Genomic DNA, 16,104 nt, shown 5'->3' with positions numbered 1-16,104 from the left:
TTTCTTTCGCGGCACCAGGTCAGGCAGAACCTCCCTCACCCAACGCTTCCAGTATTGGTCAGCAAGGAGTTGAGCTATGCGCCATTGTTTTCGTAGAAAAAACTCTGATCCGTCAAAGACTCCAATGTGTGGTAGATTGGATGAGGTACCCACAAGAAAGTGGTTAGGTGTCAAAGTTTCCTGGCTATTTGGCTCGACAGAAACGTGGGTTAGCGGTCGGCTGTTTACTATATTTTCAACTTCAGCGAGTAGCGTGTTTAAAGTCTCCTCTCTAGGAGCTCGTTCTTTTAGTATGGTTTTCAGGGATACCTTTACACTTCGTATTAGGCGCTCCCATGCACCTCCCCAGTGTGGGCTAGCAGGGGGAATAAAAGTCCATTTTGCCCCGTGGTTCATCGCTCCATCTTTGAGTTTCTCCTCGTCCAGTTCCTGAATCGACCTTCTAAGTTCAGTATCGGCACCTCGGAGATTCGTCCCATTGTCCGAAAACAATTGCTGAGGCCAGCCTCGTCTTGCTGCCATGCGGCGCAGAGCCATGATGAAGGAATCGGAGGTAAGTGATGCGACGGTCTCCAGGTGTATAGCTCTCACCGTTAAGCAGGTAAACAGGACGCCATATCTTTTTTCGCGTCTTCTCCCAATAGTTACCTCCATAGGACCGAACAGATCTACGCCACAAAAGGTAAAAGGACGTTGATGGTGAGCCAATCTAGCACCAGGTAGGTCTCCCATTCTGGGAATCTCTGGTTTACATTTTTTAAGTCGGCAGGTCATGCACTTAGATACAACGTTTTTAACGGTAGGTCTTAATTTTGTAATCCAGTATTTTTGTTTTATATTATTTACAACCAATTCCTGATATCCATGCGCAGAGCTGGTATGATAATATTTTACAATCAGGCGCGCCGTATAATTCTGACCATCTAGGATTGCAGGTCTTCTCATTGCCGGCGAAACATCTGCAGCCTCATCGATGCGGCCCGCCGCGCGCAAGACTCCATATTCGTCGAGGAACGGTGACAAAGTAAGTATTTTACTATTTTTATTAATGTGTTTTCCTTGTTCAAGGTCACTTATTTCTTGTCCGAAACTTTCAGCTTGAGAATATCTCAAAATTAAACTTTCAGCTTTCTCCATGGTGACATCTTTCTCAATGGTATGTTTTCTACAATTGTTTATAAAGGTAAGTACCATATTAGTAGACCTAAGTAGGCGCAACCAGGAAGAAAATCTTGTTGGGTCCGGCACAGGTAAGTCAATTTCATTATTTTGTATAATATTTACACATTCTAAATCATCTGTGTTTTTTATTTCAGGGTTCAGTACATCGGTTGGCCAGTCACACTCATCACGTCGGAGGAAGGTCGGTCCATGAAGCCATTCGTTTTCCAAAATGCGGCAGTCATAGTTTTTTCGCGTGCCCAAGTCCGCTATGTTTAATTTTGTAGGCACGTACCTCCATTCACTAATGAGCGTCATCTCGTCAATCTCGCCTAAGCGATGTGATATGTACGGTTTGTAGGTACGCGCGGCATTCCTTATCCAATGCAAAGTACAACTCGAATCACTCCAAAAGGTTCGTCGCTCGGCCTTTATCTTATGTTCCTTTGTTATCGCATCTGCTAAGCGAGCAGATAAAACAGCAGCTTGTAATTCCGCCCTAGGAATTGATAAGGTTTTATTAGGCATTACACGACTTCTGCTAGCTATAAATGCAACTTGTATTAATCCATTACATTCCCATCTCCAGTAAGCCACCGCGCACATAGCTATAGATGAACTGTCGCAAAATAGGTGCAACTGCAGGTTTGTATATTTATTATTATGCGGCGGCGCAGGCATAGATAACGATAAGGCCGGGACGGGCGCGTCGCCGCCTAGCGACAGCTGACTCTGCGTCGGCTCGGTGTGCGTTGCGCTGGCGGGGCTCGTTGCCGCGGCGTCGTTATAGTACCTGGGCAGTCTCACATTATCTAATGATTTAAGTAGATTCGTCCACTTGCACCATTCATCGTATATATCGTCAGGTACACCTTCATCCCAAGATATATTTAATCGCCAAGTATCACGAATAATCAGTTTTCCTATAATAGTAATTGGCGATAAAAATCCGTAAACATCGAAAATCGACATCACAACGCGCAGCATGGCACGCTTTGTTGGCCTTTGTTGTCCATTTATAATACTTTCCGGTATTTTTTTAAACGATACGTCAAACCCCAAGGTATCATCAACTGGACGCCACAATAGGCCGAGAGTTCGCTCGCCTTCGTACTGCTCGCCGGTTTTGAACTTTACGGCCGTCTCACCTAGGGCTTCTTTCGGTAGGCTATCGAGTACTGCTGGGCTGTTGCACATAAAGTTGCGTATTTCAAAGTTTCCCTGTTTATGAATCATTTTAACTTCACGTATCAACTTGATTGCTGTTTCTTCATCTGGCACGCTGTCAATCCAGTCATCCATATAATGTTGCTTATGTATAGCTTCCGTGGCTGACGGATGTGATGACTCAAAGCGTTGAGCGTTCTTGTTTTTGATAAATTGGGCAATAAATGGCGAACAGCAAGCCCCAAATACTAAGGACGACATCGCATACGTTCTCACGGGTTCTTCGGGTTCTTTTCTGTATAAGAATCGGAATGCATTCTGATCTTCGGGTCTTATTTTTATGCGCAGAAACATGTCCTTTATGTCACCAGATATGGCGATAGGGTGCTCGCGGAATCTGAGCATTATACCGAAGAGAGACATGAGTAGGTCGGGCCCTTTTAATAAGTAGTCGTTTAGAGAAAATCCGTTCGTGGTAGCTGCGCCGTCAAAAACAAGCCGAAGTTTTGACTTATTTGGATTGTCTACTCCAAAATGTCCTAAGTACCAAGTTTTTGGCGTAACTTGAGTGTCGAGTAGTTCGTGCGCATAATCATTTTCGAATAAGTGTTCAAAACGTTCCATATACCTCTTTTTGTATGCGCTATTCTTTGACATCTTTTGCTCGACATTTCTTAAGCGTGACATCGCAAGGGGAAATGAGTCGGGCATAACACAGTTCACGTCTTTCCAGGGCAAACCGACGTGCCATTTGCCGTCAACGAGAGTAGAAGTTTGCTCCAGCAGTTCACGAGCGCGTTCATCTTCGCTATTCAGCCGCGGTTTAGTAGAAATTCCCATCGAATCCACTGCAAAGTTACGGCGAACCTTCTCGTGTAGATCATTAAGCAACCGGTTGTTCTCGGTGACGTCAGCGTCGTCGACATCATAAGTAGTTAAATGCAGGGTTGTAAACAGTGCGCGGTGTGATGACGTCACACCTGAGGGAACCCTGCCGTGTACACAGTAGCCCAGCGGAGTACGAGTTACATACGGCTCGTCGTGTGTACTTCCACCTATGATTTCTAATGGTAATATCAAATGATAATTATCTTGGCCGATTAGTATTTCAGGTTTTTTATACTGTCCGTTACTAAAATGTTTTTTATACTTTTGAACATGCGCGAACTTTTCACAATTAACTAAGTTGATATATTGTTTAGGTAAATCCAGTTCATTCACACTGCGCGCGCTCAACGTAAACAGTTTTTTGTCACTATTAGACACCGTAATGTTATCTATCTGCTCCGTTTCGCACGCTAACTGAGCATTGTGCCATGCACCACGCGCACGTAAGTACTTGGGCCGTCCCTGCAGGCCGTCCCGGGCGGCCAGACCAGCTGTTATCATCGACACACTAGTACCGTCGTCAAGGACCGCGGTCGTGTTTATAATAGTTCCATTAGGTCCGTGTACACTTATTGGCACGACTTTTATTAACACAACACTTTCGGAGGTACAGTCAATATGAGTAACGACTTGAGTTTCCGTGTTTTCAGTCTCGGGCGATTCTTCTACGACGGGGTTGCTGCTTGATGTACCACGGTTAGTCGGTACGAAATGCAATAAGCGGTGATGCGCCTCACCGCAGTTATCAATATCACACACCGGCGCCGGGCACAGCTGTTTATCGTGATGACGTAACAGGCACTTGTAACAAAGTCCGGACCGCTTCACATAGCTCCAACGATCTTTTCGTAATGATTTTTTAAATTTCTTACAGTCTGTGAGATTGTGATTAGTTCCGTGACAATAACGACACTTAGTATAACTTTGTTCACTTTGTAGTAGTATAGTCTTAGCGTTGATATTATTGTCCGTGTATTTACGCTTAAAATTGTCCTTTGGAGCATTAATTAACGTAACACTACACTTTGATATTTTAATAGCTTCTTCGTTGAGAAAATCCGATAGTTGATCGAGTCTAGTCGTGGTACTTGCCGTGTTGTGTAGGTACCGGTAGTCCGCCCATTTAGACAAAAGAATGGTAGGCAGTTTAGATAACACAACTGTGATTAGACTCGAGTCTTCGAGGTGATTTTCACGGTTAAGTGCGAGTACAGCGGCAACATAGTTTTTAATTTTATTTGAAAACATAAGAATGTCTTTATGGTATTCTGGAGCCACTGAACTCAATTTTTTTATTTCTTGTTTTATACGCGACAAGATATTATCTGGGTTGCCGAACTGCAGCTCGAGCGTAGACATAAGTACTTCGGGAGAAGTAGCCGTGATGAGTAACGCCTGGACCGCGTCTTTTGCTGCGCCACGGAGACATTTTCGTAGCCGCCACAAGTTCTCGGAATCACTAAATTGACACAATCGAGTTGATTCTTCGTATGCCATCTTGAACTGCAGCCATTCCATTGCGTCACCAGTGAACAGTGGTAGATCCTTGGGTGTACTGATACGGCTTAGGAGTTTGGAGTTTTGTTTTTCAGTGATGCTAGTTGTGAGGAAATCTTTAAGTACGTTAGCGAGCTGGTGAATTGGACCGTCGGTGCTAGCGCCGTTCTGTAACGCTGGCGGGCACGGCAAGCCTGGCCCCTCGAGACCCTCGTTCCGTTCAGTGACTGGCCGTGACTCCAATTCTTGCTGACTTCGCTCCACCCATTTAGCAACCTCACTGCGTTTGGAAACTAAACTGTCGGCCTCCGATGAATGTGGACTGTAATCGTTATTTAATTCCGCTATCTCGGCTTCCAATCGCTTGTCAATTAACTCCATCCTAATTCGTGCTTTCTCTTCCGCCGCTTCTAGCTCCAGCTTCTTTTTGCGCGCTTCTACAGAAGATACAGAAGATTTCTTTGTTTTCGACACACTACTAACGGCGCGCTCAGATTTACGAGTCTTTTCTGTCTTGACTGTACTCGCGATCACTGATGTCACATCCAAAATCCGTTTTTGTGATGTTGAAGGTTGAACTTGTTCTTCTTTAGCTTCGGTATCCTGCGGCATATCGGTACCGGTCGCTTCTTTGTTTTCGGTACCCTCTAATTGCAACTGTTCCCGCTTAGCAACACTCCGTGTTTTAACATTTGACATCTTAGGCATCTTAGGCGTATGGAACATGTACGATCCGGTTCGAAGACCAGCTTTTGTAACGGCTGGGAGTTAAAACACCAGTGAAAAATCCGAAAATGCACAAAAAATTATATTAATCGAATTTAAAAACGGAAAGTAGGTACACATATAAAAAAATGAGCGCAAGAGACGTGCGGCTGGCGCGGAGTCTAGATCGGAACCAAATTCGGGTTTGTTCGGAAATGCATAGATGCACCCCGGCTCCCCGCACCTCTCTCAGCTCTTACACATTCATTGACGCTGTTAATGAGATATTATTTTGCATCGCGAACAAGTACATTACATTAGTTAAAAGCACTTCCATTATAGCTACCTCAGTTTCTGATTGGATACATTTTGCATGCTGCATGATAGGTCATAAGAATCTAGTCATAATTATAAATAGATAATACTCAATTTTTATATGCCTATTCAGGCAGGAAGTGCTGTTCAGAAATTGAGGTACCTACATCTTTATTGTACCACATTCAAGAAATAAATAAATGATTGATTGATTATTTGATTGATTGATTGCATTTTATATTTCCTTTAATCAACCCCGAAGTTGTAGGTATCTACTCTAGTTAGACAAACAGAAAACCTTAGTAACATATTCTTCCATTGTTGCCCATGTCTACCGGGAGCACATTAACATGTCTTATACATTGTCTCATTACATTTGGACGCAATTATGTTGTTTATACTTATCACATGATGCAAGTGTCACGGTCAGCAGATGTGGGGCGGAGAAACAGAGCATGCGACGCTTGCTCGAGAAAACATATAGGTACATATTTGCATTGTTTAGAGAGATTAGAGATCGACCGAAAATGTAAGCATGTAAGTTTAATTTAAACGAGCAGTTCTTGTATTATATGTATATTATATTTCGGGGATCTCGGAAACTGCTCCAACGATTTCGATGAAATTTGCTATGTATAGGGGTATTCGGGACGAAAAATCGATCTAGCTAGGTGAAGACGCGCATCTGGGAAGACGCGCATTTTTGAGTTTTCCTATGTTTTACGAGCAAATAATTTATATTCCGTATTCATTTTTCGTTCGTCAATCGTTCTTTTTCACGGACTTTGTATGGCGATATTTTTAATGTTTTTACGTCACAATTTCAGTAGGTAAGTGATTTTTAATTATTTTAAATCCACTGTTGCAAGGTATAGTAAGCTATTCCATGCATTCAATCGTTTCAAAAATATGGACACAATACGAAAAAGCAATCGTCACGTAAAATAAGGACACAATAAGGCCTTAGTCCCCATTCTATACCTAAGTAGATTTAGCAACGATTCAGGGCCACTGAGGAGCCTAGCGCCCGGGCCCGTCCCCATTGTGTTCTCCATTGTACATTCAAATCAGTTGCGACACGTGATAATGACGTGTGGGATGTAATGTGGGCTAGAAATGTGCTTGGCAAATGGGGGGGTTAATTACAATGATGAATAAATAGTTGCAGCGGTGCATCAAAGAAATCAGGCAGGCTAAAGTGAGGCAAGTTATATGATTGAAATGTAGTTCTTTGTACGCGTCGACACTGGAATTCCTGTAGTATTATAATAGTGCCAAATGTTTTATAATCAAATTATTTTTCTTATACTGACATATTTAAAGGATAATAGCAACACGCTAAAATTTCTAATTTGTTATTTTAAATTTATAACACGTTTTACGTCGAATGCCAAATTTATGGAAATAATATAGACTGAACTGACGGATTGCAAAATCAACTAAAATTTGTTTAACAACAGGTTTGTTAAACCGTTTAGCGTTAATGCCAAAAAAACAAATAACCTGGTAATTAATTCCCATTTATGGGTTAAGAACAGCCGACCGATTAAGCAAGAACTTTTATGATTGACTAACTTTCCCGAAAAGCAATCACACTCCCACACCGTAGGAGAAAACGTTTCCTTTAACAATTAGCATACGAGTATATGCGCACATGCAACGCGACCTTTACGTAACCACAATGCCAGCTAATTGACACCAATAGCGCTACCAAAACACCCGTCAGCGCTACTACGTGTCAGATAGTGCTACGCATCATGTATCGTGTAGCCGCAATTATTGTGGTGACACGGTTCATTTCTTTAACTTGATTCTACGAAAGCATCTATTCAAATTTATACTTAGTGTCAGAGCATTAAAGCTCAAAATTGTAAATGATGTGATTTGATGCTTTGGCTTAACAGCGATATGCAAATAGAGTTGGGAAAGAGTCACACGTTGTTTAGTCCAATGTCAGATTGGGTAAGAGAGTGTGAGTGTGAATGATAAGGTGGGAATTTACGTTAATTGCGCCTATGCGAATGAAAAAATATCAATGTAATCATAATTATATTGCTTAATTCAACCACACATCTAAAATGCATAAAGGGATAAACTTGACCAGCTGGGCGAGTATTCTCAGTCCTTGCCATCATATAGATAGGTCTAAGATTTCATTTTTTCCGAGTTCGTTGCGGGTCCCATATTGGGATAACCTCCTCCGATTGAGGGGGGATTTAAATCTCGAGGCAGAGGTGTAGGGTTGGAGCCGGTGTAGCTTTGTTCGACGTTCATAAGCGTATTGTAATATGCCTACTTGAATAAACAAAGTATCTTTTATCTTATCTTTATCATAGAAGAAGTAATTACTTACTGGTTCAAAGTCTTGACGTCGAATCCCTTCTGAATGTACTCGATGCCAGCAGGCACAGCCATCGTGAGCAGGAGGCGAGCTTTTCCTGTCTTCTCGCTCTCTCTTTCGAACTCGTCTCTCAGTTCCTTGACGAGCTTGGCGTAGTTCTCTCTGTCCTTCGGCTTGCCTCCGTCGCGGAACGCGGGGTACTCCCAGTCCAGGTCCAGACCGTCGAAGTGGTTCTGTCTGAGGAACTGTGGAGGAGGTTTTGAAATTAGTGAACTAATGAATGAATTAATGAACGAATAAATGAATGAATGAATGTTTATTTGCATTAAACAAGCGTACATATATAGTAGGTGTTACATTTATGTTTTTGATTCTCGTTTTGTCAACTACTAGGCGCAGACTATTAGGCGTTTATGAGCTAAGATGCATTAATTATAAGATTGTATGAGCTTGCACTCGATACACAGAACCTGATAGATTGTTATAGTGTTGGCAAGACGTTAACTTTCTCAAAAGACATTTCATCCAATTATTAAGTACAAACAAATGTTTTACCACGAATGAATAACCTAAACTATCTTATTTGTCTGCCAGGGGATAGTACTTATTGCGGGGAAGGCTAAAATAATCCTCCAGCGTGAAATTGGACTTGATAGGCGGCCCAATTCGAATAATGCTTATAAGGTGTCAAACCGATACGATACTTATTTATTTAATCGTATGGCATGCATGATTATTGCTAGGTTGCCTTTGGAAGGCGTTACTCATTTTGATTTAGCACCACCCAGGGGACATACCACATACGATACTGATCTAACGTCACTTTTGACACTGATTGATCTTATAAGCAGTGTTCGAATCGGGCCGACAAGCAAATAACTCGAATTGAACCTTCTCGCTAGACACTCGCAAACTAAGTAATCATATTGCATACGATAGAATAGCTAATATCTATCCAATAGATAATACTACCCCAACTTATACAGATTGATATCTAACTAGTAGCATTACTATTAATCATGTTAATGGGCATCGAGGTACACTTAGCCAGGCTAATGCTGGTCATTTTAGGTCCACGTCGGCTAGTTATATATAGTGGCTCGTAGAAAGGGGCAGTCCTGATGCCGGTGAAAGTTGTACAGTCGGTTATCATAACACATACATAAGGTTAATAAAATAAGTAAATACCTATAAATAAACTGTAATTCACAGAAACACTATATTTTAACAAAATGTAAACGTCAAGCTTTTCATTTTCATTAAATACCTCATTTTGTTTAGGTAATCGGTACGTAAGGGGAATGTACCTAACCCGACGTGGCTATGCGCAGCTTTCGTAACACCGTCATCGGTAATAGAATGCTACTTTGTCTATGTCCAGCTGGACTGGCATCTCGTCCGTGACGAAATAGGACTACACTGTTCACGTCCATAACTTAACATCGACACATTCAAATGTTAAATACTGTAAAGACCTTACTAAATAGTTGACTTTGAATAATTTTAAATTCGGAAATAGTTGACTGTTAATTTTTACACTGGATTATGGTATGGTGCCGGTAGCAAATATTTAATATATTAAAATTCAAAACTTTGCTAACACAAAAAAAAATGTTCCAAGAGCATATTCGACTTGTCAAAATATCGGGTCGTGACCAAATGTACGTTTGTATACATTTATTTTTAAATATCTAGAATCATTTTCAATTAGTTATTAATAGTTTATAGCAAAAACCTTACTTGAGATCGGAGCTGAAATGTGTGAAAAATATCTCCAAAGAAGTTTCTACATCAGACGTAGCCTTCAAGCAGTGCATACCTTACGATTATGATTATAATACTGAAATACCGCTCACAATACTACTATCCATCCTACCGATTATATTTCAACGAATACATGCACTAGACTAGTGCATTGACCAACACGTCTCCATATAGGAAATAAGCGAATCGAAATGCAATTTCCTCGACGGAAGATAGAAATCGGCGGACTTCCGAACAATATACCGACTCAATCCAGCCTTAATAAGGCTTATTAGTGATAGGAATGTCCGTAACGAATAGTATCTCCGTATATCTACGTAATTGGTGACAACTTTAATGTAATGTAATGCCGTAAGAGCTATTTCTGGACGGTGATCTTGTTAAAATTCTGTAGACAACACATCCTATTCAAAGTTTGTAGCAGAACGATAATGTAACTACGGTAAATTGCAACGAAAATGTTTTGATGGCTATCTAGCCAGATAGATAGATATCTACCTACTCTAGATAGTCTGGATTCAAAGATTATAAATTATATATTATTACATTTACATTCAATTTACACATTTTTAAATCCCTTACGTACGCTTTACAATTGTACTTACTAAATAAGATTGCGTCTAATATTTATTTTTGTGAGTTCTATCGCGAAAGATAAAAGTAAAACTTTTTAACGCGCGATAGTTATCATTTTGTTGGTAATTTTTTTTAATACCTACTTAAATAATTCCATCATGCTGTTTCTTTTTTGTAATTTATATCAATGAAAGTACATATTTTATTAATTTTAACAGGTACTTAGTATTCGTTTTAGGAAGAGTGTTACAAAAATATAAGTAATTTAAGTTCAATGCATTGTAATTCATTCTGTATATATATTATTGGTTAGTAACTTGTTAATACCGATAGAAGTAGCGAGGCGAAAGCGTCGTTTACCCTGTACACTGACTCTCATTATATTTTATACGCCGCGTAATCACGTAATCTTGATGTCTATCATATTTTTCATCTTAATTAATTTGACCAGGGTTTCTGATGGGTGACAGATTTATAACATGATTGAACCGGATGCTACAAATATGAGATTTAAAAGATTTTTAGTTTCATACATTTTTTGGAAATGTATTTTCAGTTATTAAAGGACTGTTTAGAAGTCTAGTAGTAGTTTCACCTATAGGTGCTTGCCGAAATGAGCAGTCGGGCGAGTTCATGTAAGAACACATGTACTTAAGTAAAATGTCTAAAACGATAATGGAGGGCAAGATTTTTCACGTTCGTTTTATAAATTTGAATCTCTGCTTTTCAAGCGGTCGACAACAGGGAATATTACGCGTAACTCTGCGTAAGGAGCGCCACTCCTACAATAAGTCACAATATAAGGGTCTACCGCAAACGAGGGAGTCGAAATTTTGTTATCTAACCTCTCTACCACTCTTGCATATTCGAGCGATAAAGAGGCAGATAGCCGAGTTTCAATTTCGCGTTTCCCGGTAGGCCCTTTGTAAACAAACCGCCTTGATGTATCAATGTCATATTTGATTGTCTGTGAAAACTTGACAAAAAACTGTTTAAGGTACAGTATGTATAAGTTACTCTATGGTATACTTAAGTCACTAGTGCCGCACTCTGACGGGAAAACATTGCAGTAATACTCCCTATTATTTAGAACTCATTCTCTGTCTCAATCGTCTTTTAGTACAATATTGTTACCTTGATAGCGTTCCGTACGAACTCCTTCCTGGCGGCCTTGGAGGCGACCATGGGCGAGAAGCGCGTGGACCCCTCGTTCCACCCGCCGATGGCCAGCATGGTCTTAAGCTTCTTGTTGTACGTCTTCAGACCCGTGAACTTGGCGTAGCCGCCTGGAGGACACACGGAGGTTAATAAGTGTCAGGCCTGAGTGGACGCTCGAAGCGGAGCGTTCGGCGGGGCGTGCAGCGTGGCGTCGGGCTCACAAGTGATTTGAGCAGCGCGCATTAAGGCCGCTCCTATACGTTTGCATTTGTTTTTTAACATGCACGCCGCACGCCCCGCCCCGCTGCACGCCCAACATGAGCGTCCACTCAGGCCTTACACTAAGGATGTTTGGAAGGTGAAACCATAGTGAGGCAGGTCAAAATAACATAATATGCATAATGGAATAATTTGCTTAAATATTTTTATTGCCTAAAGCAGATTATATTCAAAATAAGAAAAGGTTTGAATATAAATTGCAAATAACGTACGTGTGAATTTTTATTAGGACTTGATCAATAATTATGTACTATTCATTTTTTAAAACAGGTTTCTTAATTAGTTTTATATTATAAGATAAATTAATTGATAAGATCAATAATGATAAGATCAATAAAGCCACAAAAATGTAGAATAAACGAATAATTTATCAAATAACTAGTACAGCAAACACTAACCTTTCTCAATATCCTGATACTTGTAGAAGGGTGGACCCTCCCAAGGTGTAGATGAGATGCGTGTAGAGGTAGGGGGTTGGTATTCTGGGGGTTGAAACCCGCCGTGCGGGGCTGGTAAACTGACTAGTAGTATTTTAGTTATATAACTGTTAAACAGCCTCACCTTTCTCAATATCTTGGAACTTGTCGAAGGATTTGAGCGTGTTGTCCTTGGTGAACCCTCCGAAGGCGTATATGAGATACGTGCAGAGGTAGGGGTTCTATGAGTCGAAGCGCGCCGTTTCAAGCCGGTAGACCAATCACTAGTATTTTAGTTATATAACAGTTAAACAGCCTCACCTTTCTCAATATCTTGGTACTTGTCGAAGGGTTTGAGCGTGTTGTCCTTGGTGAACCCTCCGAAGGCGTATATGAGATGCGTGCAGAGGTAGGGGTTGATGTTCTGGGGGTTGAAGCGCGCCGTGCCGGGCCGGTACACCGACCAGTTTGTGTAGTAGCAGACCACGCGAGGCTCGTGTGCCGCGGCTGTGGGTGACAAGCAGAGTTTAGGGTATTGGTTTTGTCCAATGTGTATTGCATCTCACATTTTGCTTAGTGAGAGATAGAGACGCAATGCACATTGGACAAAGAAATTGGATAGGTGATGCACCCTCAAATAATGATGAATTAAATGTAAACTTTTTAACTTATGTTAGGTACCTTATGTATTTGTATATTCTGTTTAGGGTGAAATATTTCTGACATTATCAGCAAAAGTAAATTGTAAGGTAAAATGTTGGTTAAACACCATCTCAGAACTAGAATAATCTTTGAAGTAGGTATTTGAGTATGTAATTTTAGAGCTATTTATGTACTCAAGTATCGCGAATAGCTGCACACATACATACAGGATGTCGCGTTCAGTATGGATCAAACAAAGGCAAAATTTTGAAGTAAAGTCACATATCACGGACTTGTTTTTAGTCTCGCCTAGTTAGAATAAGAACAGTATACACAAATAGCTATAGAAACATAGTTTTTAAGCCGCATGATGTGTAAAATAAATAATCATTCGCGTAAATTTTGTTACTACACGGAATTTGCAAGGATTACAATTGAGTAATATTTATTTATAACATTAGCTTGCGAATATTTTATGTTTAAAATTTACATAAACCTGATACAAGTTATAGATCACAGTATTATATTGACTATCTTAGTTTTATTAAATTGTACAACGGGACTTAATCGCGTATCTAAGTTTTAAGATTTACCTCCGACGTTTCGAGGACGGCGTTGTCCCCGTGGTCTCGGAGAAGACTGGCTTAAGTTGACATCAGCATCTTCTAAGCGATTAAGTCCCGTTGTACAATTTAATAATGTGTAAAAATCGTGAAAGTTTAAATCAGTATCTTAGTTTTGTCATGTCTTACGTAATTACGTTAAAGTGACATTACTAAACTTTTTTATGGATCAATTTACATAAGTAGCTATATTATATGTAGTGTTGATCATAGGATAGAAGGTAGAGATTCACAAGATCTATTCATTAAACTGCCAGTCTATTTACTTAGTCTTTTATCTAAAATGTAAGTGTACATAATAAAATAACAATTACCTGGTGTTGCGAATGTGAGAACGGCTATCGCTAAGGATAGCCATGTTGTCACTTCCTGTGGACAAAAGAAAATAAAATTAATATATGATACAAAGTTACTTTGGTAGGTTAGATATATGAACTAAAAATATCATGTCAATTTATATTATTTCTCTATAGTTATTGAGGAGGAAGATATAAATATCTTCACAATATTATAAATCTCATGGAATTATACATTATATAATATACAATAATTATACAATGTACCTACGTCAGAATAAAACGCGTAATTTTTAGGTAACTATCAGCACAACATTGTTCTAGAAAGTTGTTAATTTCACGCATATTTTATGCTTTAATTGACAATCGATAAAATGGTGCCTCTGCCTGAAAATAGCATGATTAATCATGTTATTTATCTTCAAGTCTTTACGTTATAATTGTTATAAATATCTATTCTTTTTTGACAAATTTGCAAGATTTTGCACGAAAAACAAGGACTGGTTCCATGCAAGAATGCAGCTAATACTCTGCTTAAGTTATGCAACTATTTTAAATTAAAGTACCCATGTTGTGATTAAGCTGTCTATAAAAAAAATACATTTGCTTTATCTAGAATCTTCAGTAATAAAAAAACTCTTAATAAATAACCGCTTAGACTACTCAAAAGTGTACCTTATACATATTATCGAAGAATGACCTTTTATTTTAGCACAGGTGACTGGTCAACCGATTATGTAAAGCAACCTTATAGAAGCCGGATCATATGAAAATATTGCATATATTATGTTAAGTTGTGGTCAGTATAAAACGTCAAGTGCTTAGGTTATGTAGAGGTTAATGTAACCAGAGGTTATAAGGTTAGGCTGTCAAAGTCAGGCAAGATGATAAGACGTAATGTTCTAAGATATAATTAGAAATTATTCGTAACTAGCGGCCTGCCCCGGCTCCGCACGGGTTAATAAATTATACACAAACCTTCCTCAAGAATCACTCTATCGATAGGTGAAAACCGCATGAAAATCCGTTCTGTATTTTTTGAGTTTATCGCGAACATACAAAGACACGAACAGAAAGACGCGGCAGGGGACTTTGTTTTATAAGGTGTAGTGATATTCTTAAACTTTGGGTGCAGGTTAGATAAATCAGTAGATACCTAATACCTTCGTATACCTAATATGTGTGACCCTATTTAAAAAATATCTGTGAGACTCCTGTCAAAGTGAATGACCCTTCTTTCCGCATGCTCTCGCGCATGTCAACTAGCACAAAAACGAATGACCGCGTCATGCAAGTTTCCGCTGCGACAATGCACAATGACATTTCTTGCGTTTGCGCAGAAAAATACGCCGCTTTGCATATAATGCCCGTTTGTGTTTATGTGTGTTAAGGAGGTTGATGACTTGTTAGATAAGAAAAAAGTGGAAATAGAAATTATGTGTGACTTCAATAACCTTTTGAGAAAGTGCTACAGACATATCGTATGTATCTAATAATGTCAAGAGTTACACGGATGCATCAACAAGTAAGTAATTGTGTGAGAATGGATAGGTACATGCATATATATTTTTTTTAATCTTAGGATTTGTACTTAAATAATCGTTTACTACAGTGTAAATTTTTAGTAGAAAGTAGTGTAGTTTAAAGATTAAATCTAGAATATGAGTAATTTATTTTTACTTGCAATACAAAATATAATACAATTTGGCCCTACGTAGGATCAACTCATTTAACTTCGTCAACCATGGTAACCCGTTATATGTATAGGACTTATAAGTTATAACGTGTTACGAAGTTAAATAAGAAGCATAAGAATTACCCAGGTACCTATATTTTTTAGCACCACATTTCTACATAATTTTATTTGTAACATAAAATACATAATACGCAATTTTGTCTTGTAACGTACAAGTAGAACGATATGCAAGGGAAGGAAATGCAATAGCGCCGAAACCTCCAAGCACCACATATCCTTATTGTTCATAAAACAATACCCCATTTACTATTCCATACCGCGTCTGCGTCGATTAAGGCAACGTACCGGACAGTTAGCGGCACAATAACTGTACGGTTAGGAAACCGCTTCAATATGCATAACGATTATATGAAATAAGAAATATGGAACATGCTACTGTACCACAGTATATATACGTTATCAATTACAATATCAATTTAACTTTACAAAATTGTACAAATAACATATCCATTTAGTTAAAGCGCGTTAAACAATACTGAAATGGCAGTTACACACGCATACTTACACACACTTGAGTATA

The 16,104-nt window shown here is 39.3% G+C and overlaps 1 protein-coding gene across 1 annotated transcript in view; it reads right to left on the bottom strand.

Annotated features, from left to right (window-relative positions):
• Window positions 1–16,104, bottom strand: part of LOC134653164 (mucin-2) — a 173,666-nt gene that overhangs the window by 66,735 nt on the left and 90,827 nt on the right. Inside the window, exons 2-5 of the mRNA XM_063508513.1 lie at window positions 13,847–13,901; window positions 12,589–12,774; window positions 11,549–11,700; window positions 8,087–8,319 (exon numbers count right to left, since the gene is read on the bottom strand). Coding sequence (XP_063364583.1) covers window positions 8,087–8,319; window positions 11,549–11,700; window positions 12,589–12,774; window positions 13,847–13,901 — 626 coding nt within the window. The remainder of the gene's footprint in view (window positions 1–8,086; window positions 8,320–11,548; window positions 11,701–12,588; window positions 12,775–13,846; window positions 13,902–16,104) is intronic.

This window comes from Cydia amplana, chromosome 12 (assembly GCF_948474715.1).
Source record: "Cydia amplana chromosome 12, ilCydAmpl1.1, whole genome shotgun sequence".
NCBI classification, from domain to species: Eukaryota; Metazoa; Arthropoda; class Insecta; order Lepidoptera; family Tortricidae; genus Cydia; species Cydia amplana.
The sequence above is the reverse complement of the archived record's forward strand: the minus strand, read 5'-3'. Positions and strand labels throughout refer to the sequence as shown.